This window comes from Dromaius novaehollandiae, chromosome 3 (assembly GCF_036370855.1).
Source record: "Dromaius novaehollandiae isolate bDroNov1 chromosome 3, bDroNov1.hap1, whole genome shotgun sequence".
Classification (NCBI taxonomy): domain Eukaryota; kingdom Metazoa; phylum Chordata; class Aves; order Casuariiformes; family Dromaiidae; genus Dromaius; species Dromaius novaehollandiae.
The window spans coordinates 49057531-49075948 of record NC_088100.1 but is presented as its reverse complement, the minus strand read 5'-3'; the positions used below and the strand labels follow the sequence as shown (position 1 = coordinate 49075948).

The 18418-nt window shown below is 36.7% G+C and overlaps 1 protein-coding gene across 1 annotated transcript in view; it reads left to right on the top strand.

Moving 5' to 3' along the window:
• PREP (prolyl endopeptidase) overlaps positions 1–16604 on the top strand; it is a 118578-nt gene extending 101974 nt beyond the window's left edge. The window contains exons 12-15 of the mRNA XM_026119906.2: positions 2185–2279; positions 5266–5397; positions 10442–10598; positions 13540–16604. Of these exons, the coding sequence (XP_025975691.1) occupies positions 2185–2279; positions 5266–5397; positions 10442–10598; positions 13540–13834 (679 nt within the window). The 3' untranslated portion in view covers positions 13835–16604. The remainder of the gene's footprint in view (positions 1–2184; positions 2280–5265; positions 5398–10441; positions 10599–13539) is intronic.
• The last annotated feature ends 1814 nt before the right edge of the window (positions 16605–18418 follow it).

The window sequence follows — 18418 nt, the reverse complement described above, 5'->3', positions numbered from 1 at the left end:
CTGTTACCACTCTATCCTGCTCCAGGAGAGCCAAGAAAGCAACCAAAGTCAGTGACTCAAGTATTTTTTTGCTACCAACAATGCACTAACCAATATCTCTCCCAAGAAGAAAGGTACAGCCATCAGCTGTAATACTTGACAGCAGATCAGTAATTCTGGGAAAAAGTCATGCTCCCTGAAGCACAGCTCCTCACACTGCTCTATAATGCAACAAACAATACCTGCTTTCTTTGTTCCTGATTTGTGTGTTATGCTCCTTAAGAAAGGAGTGAAAGGGTCAGGAAAGAGTTCTCCAGGAAAGGAATTATCTTCCCCTCCCTGCACTGGCTCCTTCCAGACCCTGTCGCCCTTTACTTTACTCTTTTTCTTTATCCTGCTCCCATGAGAGAAGGAAAAATAGGGCAGATGAGAAAAAGCAGGCAGTCGAGACTTCTGGGAAGAGAGGATAGAAGAGGATGGACTTTGTTTCGAGATTTTTATTTTTATTTTTTATTTTTTAAATATTCTTAGGTAATATATTTGGGTAGTAAACTCATGATTTACCTGCAAGTCCTGTAATTGCTATCTTTGATTATTAGCAGATCAAGTAAGTTTGGACCAAAAAGTCTATTGATTTTGTGAGGGACAGGGAAAGTGAAAAGTAGTGCAGAATATGCTAGGAGGTTTTGTGCCTGTAACACACCAAAAATTTAGAAGCCATATTCTCTTGGGGCAACCTGCTGTCAGGCTGTTCCACATCAGCAATGTATCAGGCTGTAGAAATTAGGCATACTAGAGTTTGACAGAATAATGCTCTCTGCCCCTTTGCACAGTTTGTCTCTAGAATATCAATCTTACATCTGATCAGCATATCACAGAGATCTAAGGAAAAATAAAATTCACAGTGGTGAACTTCAGAGTTGGTTTTATAGAAGCAAAGCTCCTGAGCTACCTGATGGCTGCTGTTAATCAACCCAAGTGGAAGACCTTTGATGGCTCATGAAAGTACAGAAATCTCTTATCAGTTATCCTTCTGCTTTTCTTTTGTTTCCTTAATCCTTGGTTTATACTGTCAAGAAAATGTGACAGTACATAGATAATTGCTTTGGGAGCTATGAAAAGTTTACTTGCTTTGATATTACATACAGATTACAGATGGATGCACTGTAAGACTAGCATTCCAGGACATTTCTGATAAGCAGTATGGGAACTTAAAGGTATAAAGGCCCAACCCTTACTCTTGTGATTGAATAGGATTAATTTCTGCAGGCAGTGGTTTCTTGCATGAGCAAAGGTTTCAAGTAGATAAAAAATTTAAACCTACCTACTAGAGGGAAAAAAAAGAAAGCTCGCTGGGTTTAATTTTGAATATTCTACCATTCTCCTTGGCATATGTGTGGTTTGCCATCTGGAGCTTCTGCTGTGTTCGCTGTTGCTTCAGTGGATCAGAGATCTAGTTCTCTTCTTAATTGTTAAATATAATTTAAATTACTTTAATCCCTTTTAAAAGAATAGTAATACCTTCAGTACCTTTGCAATCTGGCATTAAAAAAAATCTATATTACTTTAGCTTTCATCTAGGTTCTGGAGATACTAGGGAAGGCAAAACTTGTAATTTAAGCTTTTATGATCTGTTTTGTATTTAATAACGTAAGTTATTAAGAAAACAAATGAAAAAAGGATTGACCAGAACTTGACAGCAGACCCTAGCACAAACCAGTGATGGAAGCAAGGTTTTTCTTTGCAAATACAGTTTTATAAAGGTCAAAGAAAAATTACATTAAGCAAAAGTTGAAAACACCTGCTCATAAACAAAGATCAAATGCTGATCTTACATCTTAATTCTTTGCTTTCTTCATTTGGGCTAAACCTTCCCTTCTCTGAAAAAGCAGGCTGGAACAGAAAGCTGCAGGGGTCCTGGGCATCTTTTGTTAGGCAGGACCACTGGACTCCAAAGTGCAGAACTAAAGCAAGAAGCTTGGAACAGCACTGGTTCCTTTCCAGAGATTGTAGAGGGTTTCATTTCCATGGATAATCATTAAAAAAAAAGTCTGGCTACTTGGGTTTGCCACTAAGGGAGGACTTCGTTCCTGGTTTTGTCATAGATATTGCAACAGATCTTTCCGTCAAAGTATTTTTGTAAGGATGGTAGAGGTATAAGCAGTTGGAAATTTAAAATAATCTCCTATCTGTTTGATTTTTCAGTGTATCAAGGCTTATTTTTGTGCGACACCTCGGGGGAGTTCTAGCAGTGGCTAACATCAGGGGCGGTGGTGAATATGGAGAGACTTGGCACAAAGGTAAATCAGTCCAAGTACAGAAACAAAACTACAGGCAGTGAAGCTGGCAACAAAATTTTCTCTCGCTCACTCTTCCATACACACATCTCCTTTTACCTTGTATTTATTCATGTAGGAAAGTCCATCTTTTTTCCTGTTCATAATATTTAATCTGCAGCTTACCCAGTGTTATCTGAGAGTTACAGTTAGATTTTTTCAGTTTTTGCAGCCTACTTTAAAAGTCCTGTTCTGCACAAATACAGTGTTTTCCAAGAAAATTACTACATTTTTTCAAAACAAGATCAAGTTCCTGGACTTTGAGGATTTGAAAATGCAGCTATTTATCTTCAATGATTTTCCAAAAATGTGTCTATATTGCAGGAGCCCTGTGCTGCTTTCACATACCTCTTTTATTATTTGCAGATGCACATATGGCAGAATCCAGCTGTGCCCACATATTTGCAACTCCCAGTTTGTCATCAGGGCTTTACCTGTTTTAAATGTGATATCTAAACTACATCCAGACCTTCCCCTGTTTTAAGGTCTTTAGGTACTTGGGCTACAGATCCTAAATCTAGTCCTCTGCTTTTGAGAGCTGACCCCACAATTCTAGATCCCCACAAGGCATCACCATTGCCTGCTTAGACTCTCACAGTATCGCACAAAAGATGCCATGTCATCCACTCTACATGATCTTAGGAGGTCCAGCTTCCTGTAGGCAAGCATTTTATCCTCTTTTTTTTTTTTTTTTGCTGACTGATTGATGCTGCAAGGAAACTCCCCACAAAATATTGTCCACATCTTTTCCCCTTTTCTCAGTATCTTTGATACATTTCTCTCCAGTCTTTCCCCTTCCAGTCCCTGTTCTGATTCTTTTATTGCCCATGTTGACTTGCCTTATTGCTGACAATTTTCTGCATCCCCTCACCAGAGGAAAAAAGAGAGAGGCACACTCAGCTCAGTAACACATCCACCATTGTTTAGTGACAGTGTTTTACTCGCATTTCCGGAGTTTGGTGGATAAGTGGCTGGAGAAGTTGTCAGCAGGGTGAACCCACCAGAACAGTAGTGGTTATGATACAGCAATTTGCAGTCGGAGTACTCCGTAATAACTTTTTATTAAACAAAACGGGATTCCCAGATCATTACAGCTTGATATTACCATTTCATCGGCTCTAACTCTTTTGTCTGTGTCATTTCCTCACAATTAAGTTAAAGATATAATGGTTTCATAAATAGAAGCCACATATGCTCAAGATACAGAATATTATTGCTGAAGACGAAGTATCCTTGCATCCCTCATTAATTTTAATTTGCCTGTTGGTTTGGAATCAGTTTTAATAAAATTTATCTTAATATGATAATGCTTCTTTAGTTTACCTATTTCCTGTTTAATTTTGACCTGTCTTTTATTGCAGTTACATAATTAGATATGTATCTGTTCTTTGTTAATTCTAGAAGCAATTATAGAAGTCTGTTTACTTAGATTTGCAACCTAATTGTATAGATAGGATTCTGACCTTACCCCAGACCAGAACTTTGAGCAAAGAGTAAGATTTCTCTTCAATTTTATTTTTGCTTCAGTTTTTCAATTCTCTTTAATTCTTCTCTTCAATTTTTATTCTTTGCTGCCACACTTTTGAAGATATTTTAATTTTCCCAACATGTCTTTCTTCAATGGTCTTTTTTAATACGAGAATTATGTGTATCTATAAAAAGAAATGTTCAGTGATCCCAGTTCTATAAGGAGATGTGTACAACTGAAGGTTGGAGTCATCTTATCTGACTTTAGCAACCTAAACATGAAGCATCCTACATAACCTGGGTGTTTTACGTTCACTGAACGGACAATGGAGATAAAGAGACACCTCTGGATGATAATTCATCCCTCTTATTTTAGGATGGAATTAATTGTCCTGGATGTTCCTGGAGTGAGAACCTAGACAATCAGCTTGGACTAAAGACCCAATTTTCAAACAAAGTAAAAGGGAGTTGAGTTCCACTTCCCTCAGATGTCTGGTGTGTGTACACACATACACACACACACATACACACACACACACACAGATTTTCTTCCCAATTCCCATAATTGCCTGAGAAGGAACTCAGGTCAAGGGCAGAACATGTAACGTATTTTTACAGTCTCTTACCAAACAGGCCTCTAAAGAAGGTGGATTGTGATACTGTGAAATTTGGTCAACTGAATGCTCTAAATTGATATTCTTCTGCTCAAATAGTAGAAAGATCTTAGGTCAAGACCATCTTTTCTCTTCCCCATCCTACCCTGCAAGAATTTTGTCTCAAGACCTAGAAATCGTACCTTTTATATCATCTATACCAGCATTTTCCATGATGAGTTGTTTCCCCTTGCATCTGATTGTGTTTGGACTTTTGTTTAACAGGATCGCACCATTTTAACTTAAACATTTTGATACTGGTAGTTTGTTAATAAAATTTCAAAACAAGATGCGACTTTAAAGTCCCTTTTTTGACAGTAGCTATATATCATCCAATTTGAAAACAAATAATAGAAAAAAGGTAAATTATTACCCACACATCCTGTGTCCAGGAAATTGTAAACACTTATTTTATGCAGAAACAAATTTGCAGCTTTCTTGTTTTAAGAAACCATCACTCAATTTAATGTTGTTAAAGTCCCATTAAATCAAGCCTTCAGTGAAGTGCATGTGGTTATTTTCTATATATTTTGCAATGCAAAGCTTTTAGCTGAAATTTTACTGGTTAGGAACATTAGCTGGAACTCACTCCACAGTATAGGTATGTATTATTCAGAGTTTTTGAAAGCCTTAAAGCTATTGACAGAACCATCTTAAGACTCTCTGTGTTGAAAGAATCTCATTTTTGCTGGCTTTCTCAGCTGCATCAATTATTAAAATGTTCATGAAACTGGAATTGTTCCCACATATTTCTACAGACATGTCTTTCTGAAGAGATGGTCTCAAATGGATTTTATGGAATCAACGGATTTGTTTTATTTGTATATTAGGTGGTATCTTGGCCAACAAACAAAATTGCTTTGATGACTTCCAGTGTGCTGCCAAGTACCTTATCAAAGAGGGCTACACATCTCCAAAGAAGCTGACTATTAATGGAGGCTCAAATGGGGGCCTCTTAGTGGGTAAGAATTTCTTGTACATTTCCTGGGTTTGGTGCTGGAGTTTATCAAAGTAACCAGGCAAAGGATGTATTGAGATCCTCTTTCCAAAAGTTGCCAGAATGTCATTGCATTAATATAAACCAAATGTTATATACAATTCTACTTCATTTGCTGTTTGCATAGGGCACTGGGATATTGCGATCTCTAGCAAGTGCTGACTGTTAAAAGCCATATTTATAATTACTATCCTGATTTGTGTGCTAGAGCTCACCCTGTGTTAGAGTCACACAATAGTTTAGAATGCTTTAAAAAACATTTGTTTTTACTTTTTCTTTCTTAGGGCTACAAAAAAATTGAATAACCAGAAATGTTTTATATAGAACTAGGAGACATTGTGTAGTCCGTCGTGCAAGCCAGAGCCCCACATTCTGTAGTTCTTCGTCAGAGTTTCTCATTCAGTCTTTCTGTAGTTATGTATTCTCATTCATAGAGGGAAAATGAAAACATGATAATTCAGCATTTAAAGCCTTTGTACAGGAATAAGTAATAATTTGACTCTAATTTCATTTATGGAGTTAAAACATGACTACAAATAAAACCACGAATGAGTCTGGTGAGAAATGCAAAAAAGTAAGTATAGCTACTTGAAAAAGCCATGAGCTTTGTTACATGGTCACAGGTGCATCTAATTCACTGGTCTGGTCCTAAATTCAGGGAAAGCTCATCACAAAAAGGTCTCATAGTCTAACCAGTATTTAAAGAGCTACAAAATTTGTCTCTGATTAAATACCTCTACCTGAAGGTAGTAGAAGAAAAAGTGGGGTGAGGGAGTTTATTCAATCTTGAGAGAGAAGCATAATGAATAATATTTGAGTTTGTTTGGATTTGTTTAAAACAATATGAAAAGCATGTAATAGTGTGGCAGAGTCAAGATAATGAAGTGAGAAGAAAAAAGCATGTTTAAAGTTTACAAACTACTGGTTTATAGAAAATGAGCAGATTTACTAGGATCACCCTGTGGATGCTCTCTTTTTGATACTGTAATTATCTGCTCTTGACTACTGGCCCTATTAATTTTTTTTTTTTTTGAAGTGAACTAGCAGATTTACAGATCTCTTGTCTGAGCCAGCTTGGCCATTCTTACGTTCTTATTTAAAGAAAATGTCTGTTTTAAAGATAAATAACATCTTGAGTACATGTAAAGGGTTTGTTTTTTTTTTTTTTTTGTTTTTTTTTTTTTTGCTTTCTGCATATATACTTCTCAGTTACAGATGGCAAGAGGTATTTGTAAATAAGTGCAGAAAGAAATGGATGAATATATAAAGGGCTAAAGGGTCTGTACATCACTGTGAGTGCAAGCATGGAACAAGTCTGTTTTATGTGGGCATAAATATCTGAAAATTCAACTTCAATACTGTTGTTATGTAGCTTCTGAAAATAGTATTTCATGCTTACCTGGACTTCAGTTTCAGTCAGGATGGGATTTATCCTGCCCCAGTTCAGTCATCGAAAAACCTGTGTGTCTGCCTGAACTAGTCAGCTGGGCTCCTTTAGGTAAGGGAAAGCAAGTGGCATCTGCAGAAAGCAGCTCATTCCGGTACAAAACAGGTGTGATGAATCTAGACCTCACTGCTGTGAAAAATCTATTGTTAGAAACCTTCCCTTGCAATTGCAGATTGAGTGCAATCCAGCTGTATTTCCTTATGCTTCATGAGCCACATAAGGGTTTTCCTTGACTGGATAAAACTGAGTGACTATTGGAAATGTTTATAAGTAATTTTTCTTCAAAGCAGAACTAAATTCTCAAGAGTGAATAGCTGTTCATATAACATTAGAGAGCATTACTGATGCTTTAGATGTAATGACCCAGTGCCAGATTTTCTTACTCTACATTTATTGAAGAAAAAACTGACAAGGAAGAGTATTGTCATTCTTCGAAAATACTGTTTCCTTTTAGTCTAATGAACAGAAGGTGACTCTGAGAAGTGCAAAGCTCTGACCTCCTGGCTCATTCAGCTGCAGAACAAGACTTCCTTGTCCTGCAGAGTGGGATCCTAAAGCTTAATAGTGCAGCACAGCTGTGAGGTGAAAGCCTCATGCAAATGCAGTGTTTGACCTCTGTGTTTGCTTAGACAAACAGTTCTGAGGTTTTGAAATTTTATCTTCATATTGTTTTTGTTTTTTTTAAAAAAAAGGCAAACTCAAAATATGTGCAGAGGGTAAAACTCATGAAGAAATTGTCTTCCCAGGTTGCAGTTTATTAATGCATGCATATAGTTAAGTATTATGGTTAATTAAAGGGATGCAATGAGAACTGGTAAGTGCCTCCATAAGTACTTTCTTACTGAAGTAACCATTCAGAGAACTGGACACAGCAATTCTTGATATAATCCTGAGCAATACCTAGTTCAAGTCTTGAAGATACACTCTATAATAAAGCACACTAAAATTCAATGTTACGATAGTTGTTTCGGATTTTTGCCCTACCAGAATAACATTTATGTTCAAGAAAGGAAATAACATGAAAAGGAGGGATCTAATCAAAAGCTTCAGTTGAAGGGGTAAAGTGCTTTTAGGTGGCAGCTATTGAAGACCCCATATATGTATATTCCTTATGAAAATGACTCAGAAAGGACCCAGAAAAAATCAGCATAGTTGTATATCAGAGGTGACCAGACATAAAACATCCTTCAAAAAACAGAAGGCACATTCAAGTGAAGAAATAAGACAGAGCATACACTCTGACAGGGACTGACAGACCACAGAAGATTGATGAGCAAATTGCTATCAGGATAATCATTTAAAAATTTTTATGCACATTAGAAGCAGGAAGCTGTCCAGAGAATCTGTGCATCTTATAGATTAGTGAGGTGTAAAAGGAGCACTAAAGAAAGATAATGGCAGAGCAGAAGGACTAAATGGTTTATATGTATTGATGTTCCCTCCTGAGGAGCTTGGGGAGTTCCCTACACCAGAGTTTCTCTTTGTGGGGAATGCTCTGAGGAGCTGACTCAAGCTTAAGCATCAGTTGAAGAGGTTTTGGAATAGATGAATCATATGATAAGTACTGAGTTGCCAGGACCAGCTGGTGCACACACAAGATCCAAAATTAACTCCAATATGAAATTGCAGACTACTAAGCCTGAATATCTGAGGAACAGAAGGGGGCAATTGCAATGCCAGTTATTAAAACGGTTCACAGTGGTCCGCAAAGTGCAGATCAGTAAATCTGACTTCTCTGATGGGCAGACCAATTGAAACCAATAAGTAATAGCTGACACATATAAAGAAGAATATTGCAGACTGATGTTGAGGCTTGCAAATCTGTTAGAACTATTTGAAGGAATCAGAGTATGGTGCTTTTAAGAGTGGTCTAGTTGAGGAATTATTCTTGGATTTCTGAAGGTTTTTTGACAAGGTCCCTCACACAAAGCTATGCAGGAAAGTTCTTTTTGAGCTGGAAGGAAGCTCATGTTGTAGCTATATCCTGGTTAGCAGGAAGCACAGAGTGGGAATAAATTACCATTTTCACAATGGAGAAGATTGGAGAATCAGAACAATAGAGAATTTGGGAAAGAGTTTAGCAGATGTGGATGCATAGCGATGGGCTCTGAATTGAGAAAGGGATTCTGGAATTCACTGTGGAAGTTATCTGAAAATCTCAGTGCCTTACTCAGTGATAGAATACTAAATATGATTAGGAGAGAAAAAAACACCAAAAGAAAATAATACATTTAAGCCTCTATTTAAGATCCTGATGCATGGACATCTTGAATATTATACATGGGGTTCTAGTTTCCACTCTCAAAAAAGTTATAGCAGAACAAGAAAAGATAAAGAGAAGATGACAGGAAGGAGCAGAGACATGAAATAACTTCCCTTTGAAGACAGACAAATAAACTGTGACTCTTAGCTTGGGAAAGAGTTAACCAATGTGAGGAATTGATAATAATTAATAATGGAATGAGAAAGATGAATGAAGAATGATTATTCATTTTTTCTCATGCTACATCAACTGGGGAAATTTGTAAAATGACAAGGCAACAGATTTAAATCAAACAACAGAAATCGGAATCGAAGAACTAATTGCCACAGGATATCACAAAGGCTAGATAAATAAACATTAAGAAAGGGAATATGTGCATTTATGAGGATATGTGCTCTGATGGCTCTTTAACAGGATGGCTGGAGATAATCTCCAGCTCAGGGAAAACCTAAACAACTAGTTGCACAAACGTGGCAAAGGAACAGGAAGTATCATTCATTATTTGCTTTCTTTGTTACACTTTTTCCCAAAGCATCTGCCAGTAGCCACCTTGTAAACTGAACACTGAGCTAAATGGGCAAATGTGGTTATTTTTATAATATGAGGCAAGCATTACTTTTAAAGCGATTACCCCCTTTTTTTATCAGACCTCTTTGACTAGAAAAGATCTGAAAAAACAGGGAAATGTTTTTCATTTGTATTTACGTAGTAATTATGGAAGAAAATTTTCATCTACAAATGGAGATTTATTGCTCCTTAATGCCCTTTTCCTTGTTGATACTAGTATTAGAAGTTTAGAAAGTAAACAGTTTAGAAAGCATCAGTTCAGTAGTCCAAAAGCTTATGTATTTAACACAGTAGATTTTTTTAAAGTGCGTATCTCCTTTAAACCCAATTTGCTAGTTTGGAAGGCGGTTTTCAAAGTGCTGTATGTTTGGTGCCTAGAGATCAGGGAAATAACTGTTACACTGTTTTGAAAACACCATCTTTGGGAGTTAAAATTTTTATCTGTTTGTGTATTTTATTTCAGTTTTGCTTCAAAGTCTGTTGACTTCATGTTCAATTGGTTTTATGTCAGACATTTTACATTCAAGTTTTTTGCTTTGGACATTGTATGGGAATCTGTATTTCTTACCACATTGTTTTAACTTGATAATTTTACATGTTTTATGAAAAACAATTTATAAAAAGCAGCTTTATGAAAGTTGGGCTGTCACAAGTTTGTTGGCAGTGGACCCTTCACTACTGAGCTTCATTCTTTTCAGTATGAATACTAATAGAGTTGTTTCCCTGTTGAAGCTGCCTGTGCTAATCAGCGCCCTGACCTGTTTGGCTGTGCTATCGCCCAAGTGGGAGTGATGGATATGCTCAAGTTCCACAAGTACACGATTGGTCATGCTTGGACTACTGACTATGGTTGCTCGGACTGTAAAGAGCAGTTTGAATGGCTTTGCAAGTAAGTGCCTTTCAGTGTTTTTGTGGTTGTTAAAATGCATAGTCTGGACAATAGTTTTAAGTTGTCATAATCAATAGCTATTCTAAGAATTATTTCATCCTTTCTCACACTGGGTTCAGAATTTCCTTACAAGTCAGTTTTGCACAAAAGGTTGTCTTCAAAACCCCACTGAGTCAGGTGGTCATATTTTCAAAGACTATGTTCTACTAACAGCTTTAACAACTTGTGAGATTTTCTTTTCTGAATTATGACTCCTTTCTTCGATAGACTGTCAAAATAGAATACTCTCCAGTGAACCACTACACAGATTGTATTTTTTACGATGGAGGAGAGACAGTCACCACTGTGAATTTCATTACACAATGTGGATACGATTTATTTATGTGAATTGAATGGGAGTAGACCACAACAGGATATTAATTCAGTTCTTAACTTCTTGCTGAGAGGCCTGGAAATATTCTTTAAAAAAAAAAAAAAAACAGAGAGAGAGAGCTGTGTGAGAACAGAAATGGGCTGCATATTGGATAAGGCTAATAATGAGTGTGTTTTAGAATAAGTGCCATCATTTCAAAATTTTTTTCCGGCACCTCATCTCCTATTACCGCTTTTGTGTTCTTTAAATAATGAAGATTGATATTACAGGAGAATGCCTCAAACATATTAAACAATTTGGCTGGTTTAAAACACAATAGAGTATTTGGAGACTAAAAAATAGATGTGCGACAAGTACACCGAGATCAAACTTGATCTAAAGCATTTATTTTTTAAAAAAAATCAATGTCAAGTGCAAATATTAGATGATCAGTTAGGCCCATTGTAATTAGATTGTTTCTAGACCTCCATTTGTCCAGTTTAAACTTTAAATAGAAACCACATTTTTGTAAGTAAATATAATGCACGAAACAACAAATTTTGTGTTTCATCTTTTGCTAATAGCTTTCCAAAAAAGATTAACTATTACAAAACTGATACAAATGATCTTCATAATTTTGGCAGTGAAACTTGCCTGCCCATGTGCAAATTCAGATATTCTGAAGGGGGGAAGTAGAAGCAAAGTTTTAAATTCATTCTGTCAGTAGGAAAAATGCTTCTGTAGAAGGGAGTCACTTCGTGTGTACTTATGCACGTGCTTACTGTAGGTTTCACAAAATCTCAATGTGTAATTTTAAAAACTTTTATGGCAATATCTGAATTATTTCTTTTTTTCCAGATGGGAAAATTTGTTTAAGCTGCTTTGCCTCCTGTTAAACAATTGGCAATTTCTAATCAAATGTAGCAAAATACTATATAATATTGCTTAGATGCTGTCATTACAAATATCCTAAAAATAGAGTGCTCCGTATTGACCATTATTTAACTTTTTTCAAAACAAATCATAGCTCTACAAATTCACTCACATTATTCCTTAGATTAAAATAAGGAAGTTAGAAATCTATTTAGATTAAACATTCAAATTTTGTCACATGTTCATAAAAATAATTTGGACTTACTTAGTGGATACTCCTCCAAGTGTGAAATTAATTCAAAAATAAAACAAAATTCCCTTCTGTATTTCTTGTCATGAGATAAGAAAAAAATAACATCCTCCTCTTGATTTAAGGAATGCAACATTCTTTCTAGGTATTGCTTTGTCTGAGTGATATATGAAATTGTTAGATAAAATTCTTTATGACTTACTGTTATATTTATTTCTAATGCCAGGAAGTATTTGGTTTGAGATATATAGATATATCTTTTATGTTATGTTACTGTAGTGAGGAGATGTAAATTTTCCTGCAAGGAAAGCAAATTTTATAAGTTAGAGCATTCATTGTTCAAGAAATACTATATAATATTGCTTAGATGCTGTCATTACAAATATCCTAAAAATAGAGTGCTCCGTATTGACCATTATTTAACTTTTTTCAAAACAAATCATAGCTCTACAAATTCACTCACATTATTCCTTAGATTAAAATAAGGAAGTTAGAAATCTATTTAGATTAAACATTCAAATTTTGTCACATGTTCATAAAAATAATTTGGACTTACTTAGTGGATACTCCTCCAAGTGTGAAATTAATTCAAAAATAAAACAAAATTCCCTTCTGTATTTCTTGTCATGAGATAAGAAAAAAATAACATCCTCCTCTTGATTTAAGGAATGCAACATTCTAGGTATTGCTTTGTCTGAGTGATATATGAAATTGTTAGATAGAATTCTTTATGACTTACTGTTATATTTATTTCTAATGCCAGGAAGTATTTGGTTTGAGATATATAGATATATCTTTTATGTTATGTTACTGTAGTGAGGAGATGTAAATTTTCCTGCAAGGAAAGCAAATTTTATAAGTTAGAGCATTCATTGTTCAAGAAATATGAATCGAAGTCATCCACTGAAAGCAGGAAAACTTACAGTTCTCCTCTCTGTTTCCTACATGGTATTTCCTCAGAGTGCATCTATGTTCCAAAGGGGTCTGAAGATTGGAGGGACCAAATTTAATAACTGTACACCACTTGCTATCTGAAACTATTTCCAAATTTTCATGCAAAGAAGACATCCACATGCCATAGCCATAGAAGCCATAGACCTGGGCTGTGTATGTATGCTGGGAAAATGACTGATTTCCCTGTTTCCACCAGCATGGATCCTGCATTGAACTTCACAGCATCTGCTGTAGGTTTCCCTGATATCCATTGCTGTTATTTTTGGTATTGCTGTGAGATGTCTGCATATGCCTCTCCAAAATTAACGAAATGTACTTGCTTCACATTTGAGAGCCAGAGAGCTGTAGCCACTATCATACATGAGTATCCAGTAGTGCAATACTGATATTTGCAACTGAGAATTGTGATATTCTAAGTGCTATCAAATGCTGCTGTAATGATTTCAAAATGAGATGGCCTTCTGGTTGGACCTTGCGGAAAAAATATGTGAATATTTGTGTGTTCTTCTCAGGTACTCTCCACTTCACAATATCAAACTACCAGAAGAAGATGGCATCCAGTATCCCTCTATGCTGCTTCTCACAGCAGACCATGATGATCGTGTGGTCCCTCTTCATTCACTGAAGTTTATTGCTACTCTGCAATATGTTGTGGGCCGAAGCCGTAAACAAACCAATCCACTTCTCATCCATGTTGACACCAAGGCTGGGCATGGAGCAGGAAAGCCAACTGCTAAAGTTATAGAAGAGGTGTCAGATATGTTTGCTTTTGTAGCACGATGCCTAAATCTTGATTGGATTGAATAGGCAAAATTCTTGTTACAGTCTCTTTTAGAAAACAAGGGCTTTAACACCATTTAAGACCAACCAGACTACTACTTGGTGTAGTACTTACATTTAAGAACTGCAGTTTAATATTTTATTGATCCAACCTGCTATGGAGTTTTGATCTTCTGTGCTTCCCTCTTTTTAGCATTTCTTTGAATTTCTTTTCTACTGCGTTCCAACATACATTTTAAATAGCATGTTCAAATAAATAGCTAAGCTACTGTCAGTACTGTTGTGAACATTTAGATTCCAGAGTTTAGCGCTAGTTGGGCTTATTTCATGTAAGCAATTTTAATGTATTTTGCACCTATAAACATATCCAGACCATCTGTAATTAAATGTAAGTACTGTCCACATACTCTGAGCATACTTTATTTACACAGTAATTTATTTAAGAATGTAAATTGAAAAGGTTCAGTAATAACCATGAAATACTGAAGAGCAGGTAATCTGAGTAATTAAGTCAAATATTATTAAAAAGTTTATATTTCATGTTGTTCATGACAGTATATTACAGTCTGTAATAATGATGTTGCTAAATTGTTTTTTCTTTCCGAAGAGGCTTCCAAGTGTCACCAGTTTTCTCTTCCCTCATTTATTTCCACATAGAATAGAAAATTGGAGACTGGAAAACTTGAAAAATTCTTTGAATCTCACTGTAATCTTTTTCCAATTACACAGGTACTCTTAACACTGTTGCCTGTCTGCTGTTAGCTCTTTAACTGTTTCTAACAGCAGACCAGACACAGGTTAAAATAAAAAAAAAAAACTGTCCAGATTGTTCAAATTCATTTTTTCCTGATGCTTTTGACAGAGTGTTCTCTAACAAGCCAAAATCTGAACATATATATGATCTAGTTCTGGCTGCAGAACAAGAGCACATAGTCAGATTCCGTAATGATTTCACAAACACACAGGATTTGAACTGCCATTTCATATCTTTCTCATCTAGGCTGTAAAGCTATTAAGTAGATGTGAATATTTGCTTGTAAACTGTCTAAACTCCAGTGCAGTGCTGCAATTAGCTTTTGATTTTGCAGAGTAAAAAGATATTCTACCAATTGTTATCAGTCCTATTGCCCCTCCAGAAAACACTGCCATTTCTCAGTTTTGGATAACCTATTAGTATACTTTTCCAGAATCACGCTTGTCATATTCATACTCAGACCCTAAGGCTGTATTTTACTCTGAGCTCAGAGTTTTATATTTAAGCAAGCAATATCTCAGCCTGGGAAGAGGAGGAAGTGGTGTCTAAAAGAGGAACCAGGCTGCTGTTTATTTGTACCAGATTTACATTATGTTTCTTTCACACTCTGGGGCTTTTGCTGATTCCTTCTGCAATCCGGGAATAATCATTCCTCCCAGCACCTTGTAATCCATAATTTGATTTCAGGCAAAAAACAAGGATTTCTGCTTTCCTATGAAATATCAGAGGGTACCATACCTAAACCCTGGATGTGGTCTGGGGTGGGTTTGTATATCATTATTGTTTCTTTCAGGCATTACAGTTTCTTTCAGGTACTTTATGGACTGATGTGCTCTATCACAGCATTGAATTAGACAGTCAGAGAAAATGGGTTCAGGTTCTGCCCCCACTCCTTAGTTCAAGGGTTGTGAACTGTTTTCCGAGACATCTGGGAAGTTTCAACAGCTGCCATGCAATGGCCGAAACAAAGCACGCAAACCATCTTTGCTTGTAGTCTCACAGTTGCCGCATCTGGCCTTTTATTGAATGCTGTAATATCATTAGAGGGCAGTAATAGGAGCTTTGCAGGTTAGCGTGTGTGGAAAACCCATTCTTTGGACCTCTGTGAAACAGGCATGAATTGTATCTGTGCCTTGGATTGCAGAGGCTGGGATGCAGCCTCCTCAGTCATCTCTTCATGTCTTTGTCCCTAAAAATGCTTTTTGTTGTTCTCCAGCTGCTCAAACGCAATGCTTCTGCCACAGGATAAAAATAATTCACTTTTTTCCTGACATTTTCTGCTGAGCTGAGCTCCCTGGATAACTTAATATCAAGTCAGATGACCAATAGTGTGGGGAGTTTGAAAACATTTCTGCTTAAGTGGCAATCAAAAGTAGTGAAGGTGGAGCTAGTTTGCTGAAGACACTACTCACAAAATAAGAAGAGTTCAAGAGTATCCTTGTAAAAAGCTGGTATCTCAATGAGAAAGGCATTTTGTTTCCATAACAAGGTCTTAATTTTTACTTTTAATTGATCTTCACCAGGTATGCCAAGTAGGGGATTCAGGTGCCCAAAAAGGATGCTGTAGAGCTGTCCTGTTAGCTGAATTGCTTCTTTCAGTACAGAAAGGGTCATGGCTCCAAATAGAATCCGTAATTAACTCAGAGCAAGTAATGCTCTTGCAATATAGTGAGATTTAAACTTTCAGGGTTTGGATTAAGTATACTTGGAACCGCCATTCCTGTTCTATAAAGCCATAATGAAATCTCAGTTAATCCGATTTCAAGGTTAACTTCTTTTCTCTATAGTGGAAATGCTACTTCATGGAAAGGCTCTGTATTTTGTGCCTTTTATTTCCAGTGCGTGAAGCAGAATTCACTAGGTGGATACAGGGCAAGGTAACCTCCTCACAACTACTTTTTCAAAAATCATGTTTCTTACAAAAATTGATGCCAATGTTTTGTGCCAAGACCAAAAGCAGAAAAATCTTTAAAGTCATATAGGAAGCTTATGTTACATGAATCAAAATCTGTTTTTAAGTGGAAATAAAAGAATAAATTTCTACGTGTTGCTCACTTCTGATATTCTTCACATCTTAGTTGTCTTCACTCCAGTGAGAATATGTTGGCATCAGAATTGATACTGCACCCTCCCCAGCAATACAGCCACAAGATCTAACGGCAGAGCAAGAGCAGCTGGTCTCTGGACCATATACAGAATAAATTAAGTCCAGACAGATTTGGAGACACCTGTTCCTGGCACCTAGGATTTGCCCTATTTTACTAGGATTTTCTTGACTTGACTCTACCTTGCCATCTGTCTGTAGGAAGACAGAAATATGAGCCACAGTACTTTTGAGATGGATACTGCAGGCAACAGCTTTCAAACATCTATGTTGTCAGGTCATTGATTTATTTTTAGCTTGAGGTAGCCCCTCAGGATTGCAGAAGGATCTGCTTATAGACTCTTCCTCACAGCCTCTTCTGTGAAGGGAGCTTTCCAAGCTGGGTAGGATTTAGCAGGGAGAGCCAAGAGAGGGACTTGGAAGCCAAGCTAATAAACAGCCACCCACTTTTCTGCCAAGGTCTTCTACTTTGAAAATCTTTAATAGACAACTTCAGTGCAATTGCCTCTTCATGTAGACCTCTTGGGATTTTGGATAGTCCATGCTGTTTGAACAGCCAGGTTTGGCAACTTTTTTCTTCTCTCCGTGTGTTCTTTTAATTACTTCTGTCTTACTATTATTGCATGCCAAGGAAAGCAAATGTGTTCCTCTGGCCTTTTTTTTCCTTGTCTACGTGGGAAGGGGAGGTGGGATGTCCTTCTATTTCTCATGTCTCTTGAGATAGCCAAGATGATACTTTTTATAAGGTGTGTCTTCGTGTAACATTATTCCATGAATAGCCATTTCTGAATAACCTCATGTCTTCATTCATGGAAGAGAAATCCCAGTGATGGAGTCTTTCAGTGGAAGGTAGGCTACCTACTAGCATCTCCAGAAATATACTGAAATTCTGGATTTTACTCTAGCAGGAGTAACAGAGGCAAGGAACAAACTTGCTGCTCACTCCCTTGCCCCATAGCAAGGTAAGTTTAATGCTCAAACTCTGAGTGGCAAGAGTCAATTCATGGTGACTTTCGCTGAAGCTTTTTAGCTTCCACAACAGATGCTGCATGAGAGCTGGAGTCAGTGGATCAGCATCTCTGCAAATCTGATGTTTCTAGCCTGCCAGGTGCTGTTCAGAAGCCTACAATTTGTGTATGTGCATTACTTTCACTGCGTATCGGGCCTTCTCTGTCCAAAAAGGAAGGAAACATTCTTCCTGAACCCCTTGAAGAGGGTGGAGTTTGCATGCAGTTTTAACAAACATACATGTTACATGTATATCTGATAGTGCTAACTGAAGTATTAAACTAGACATTTTTCTATAACCTAAACAGTGCAATTTTAGGCCCAGAATATTATTTGTAATTTTCATCTTGGCATCACTGTCAAAATATAAGAGGGAAAATCAGAAGAAAAGGAAAAGAATGGCTTCTTTTTAAAGTATTCATATTGATCTGACCCTGTGGGATAAAGAGTCAGGATAGAGATGGAGAACATTCATTGTATGGATTCTAGAATAAGCATCCTATTTTGTTGTTATTTCCCCAGAAATGTAGGGCATGGAATTTCCTTGTTTCAGGAAACAAGATCGTACTAGAAGTGCAAGATTGCATGTGGTGAAGCTACAGACAGGCTGTAGGTTGAGCTGCATGAAATACCTTAATTCAGCAGAGGCACCTGAGCTCATAGGTGGTAATTCCTTTTAGGTCTTAACACCATCATTTCCATGCTGCTTTTCTTTCCCTGTGAAGACCTGTACATAACCTCTTAA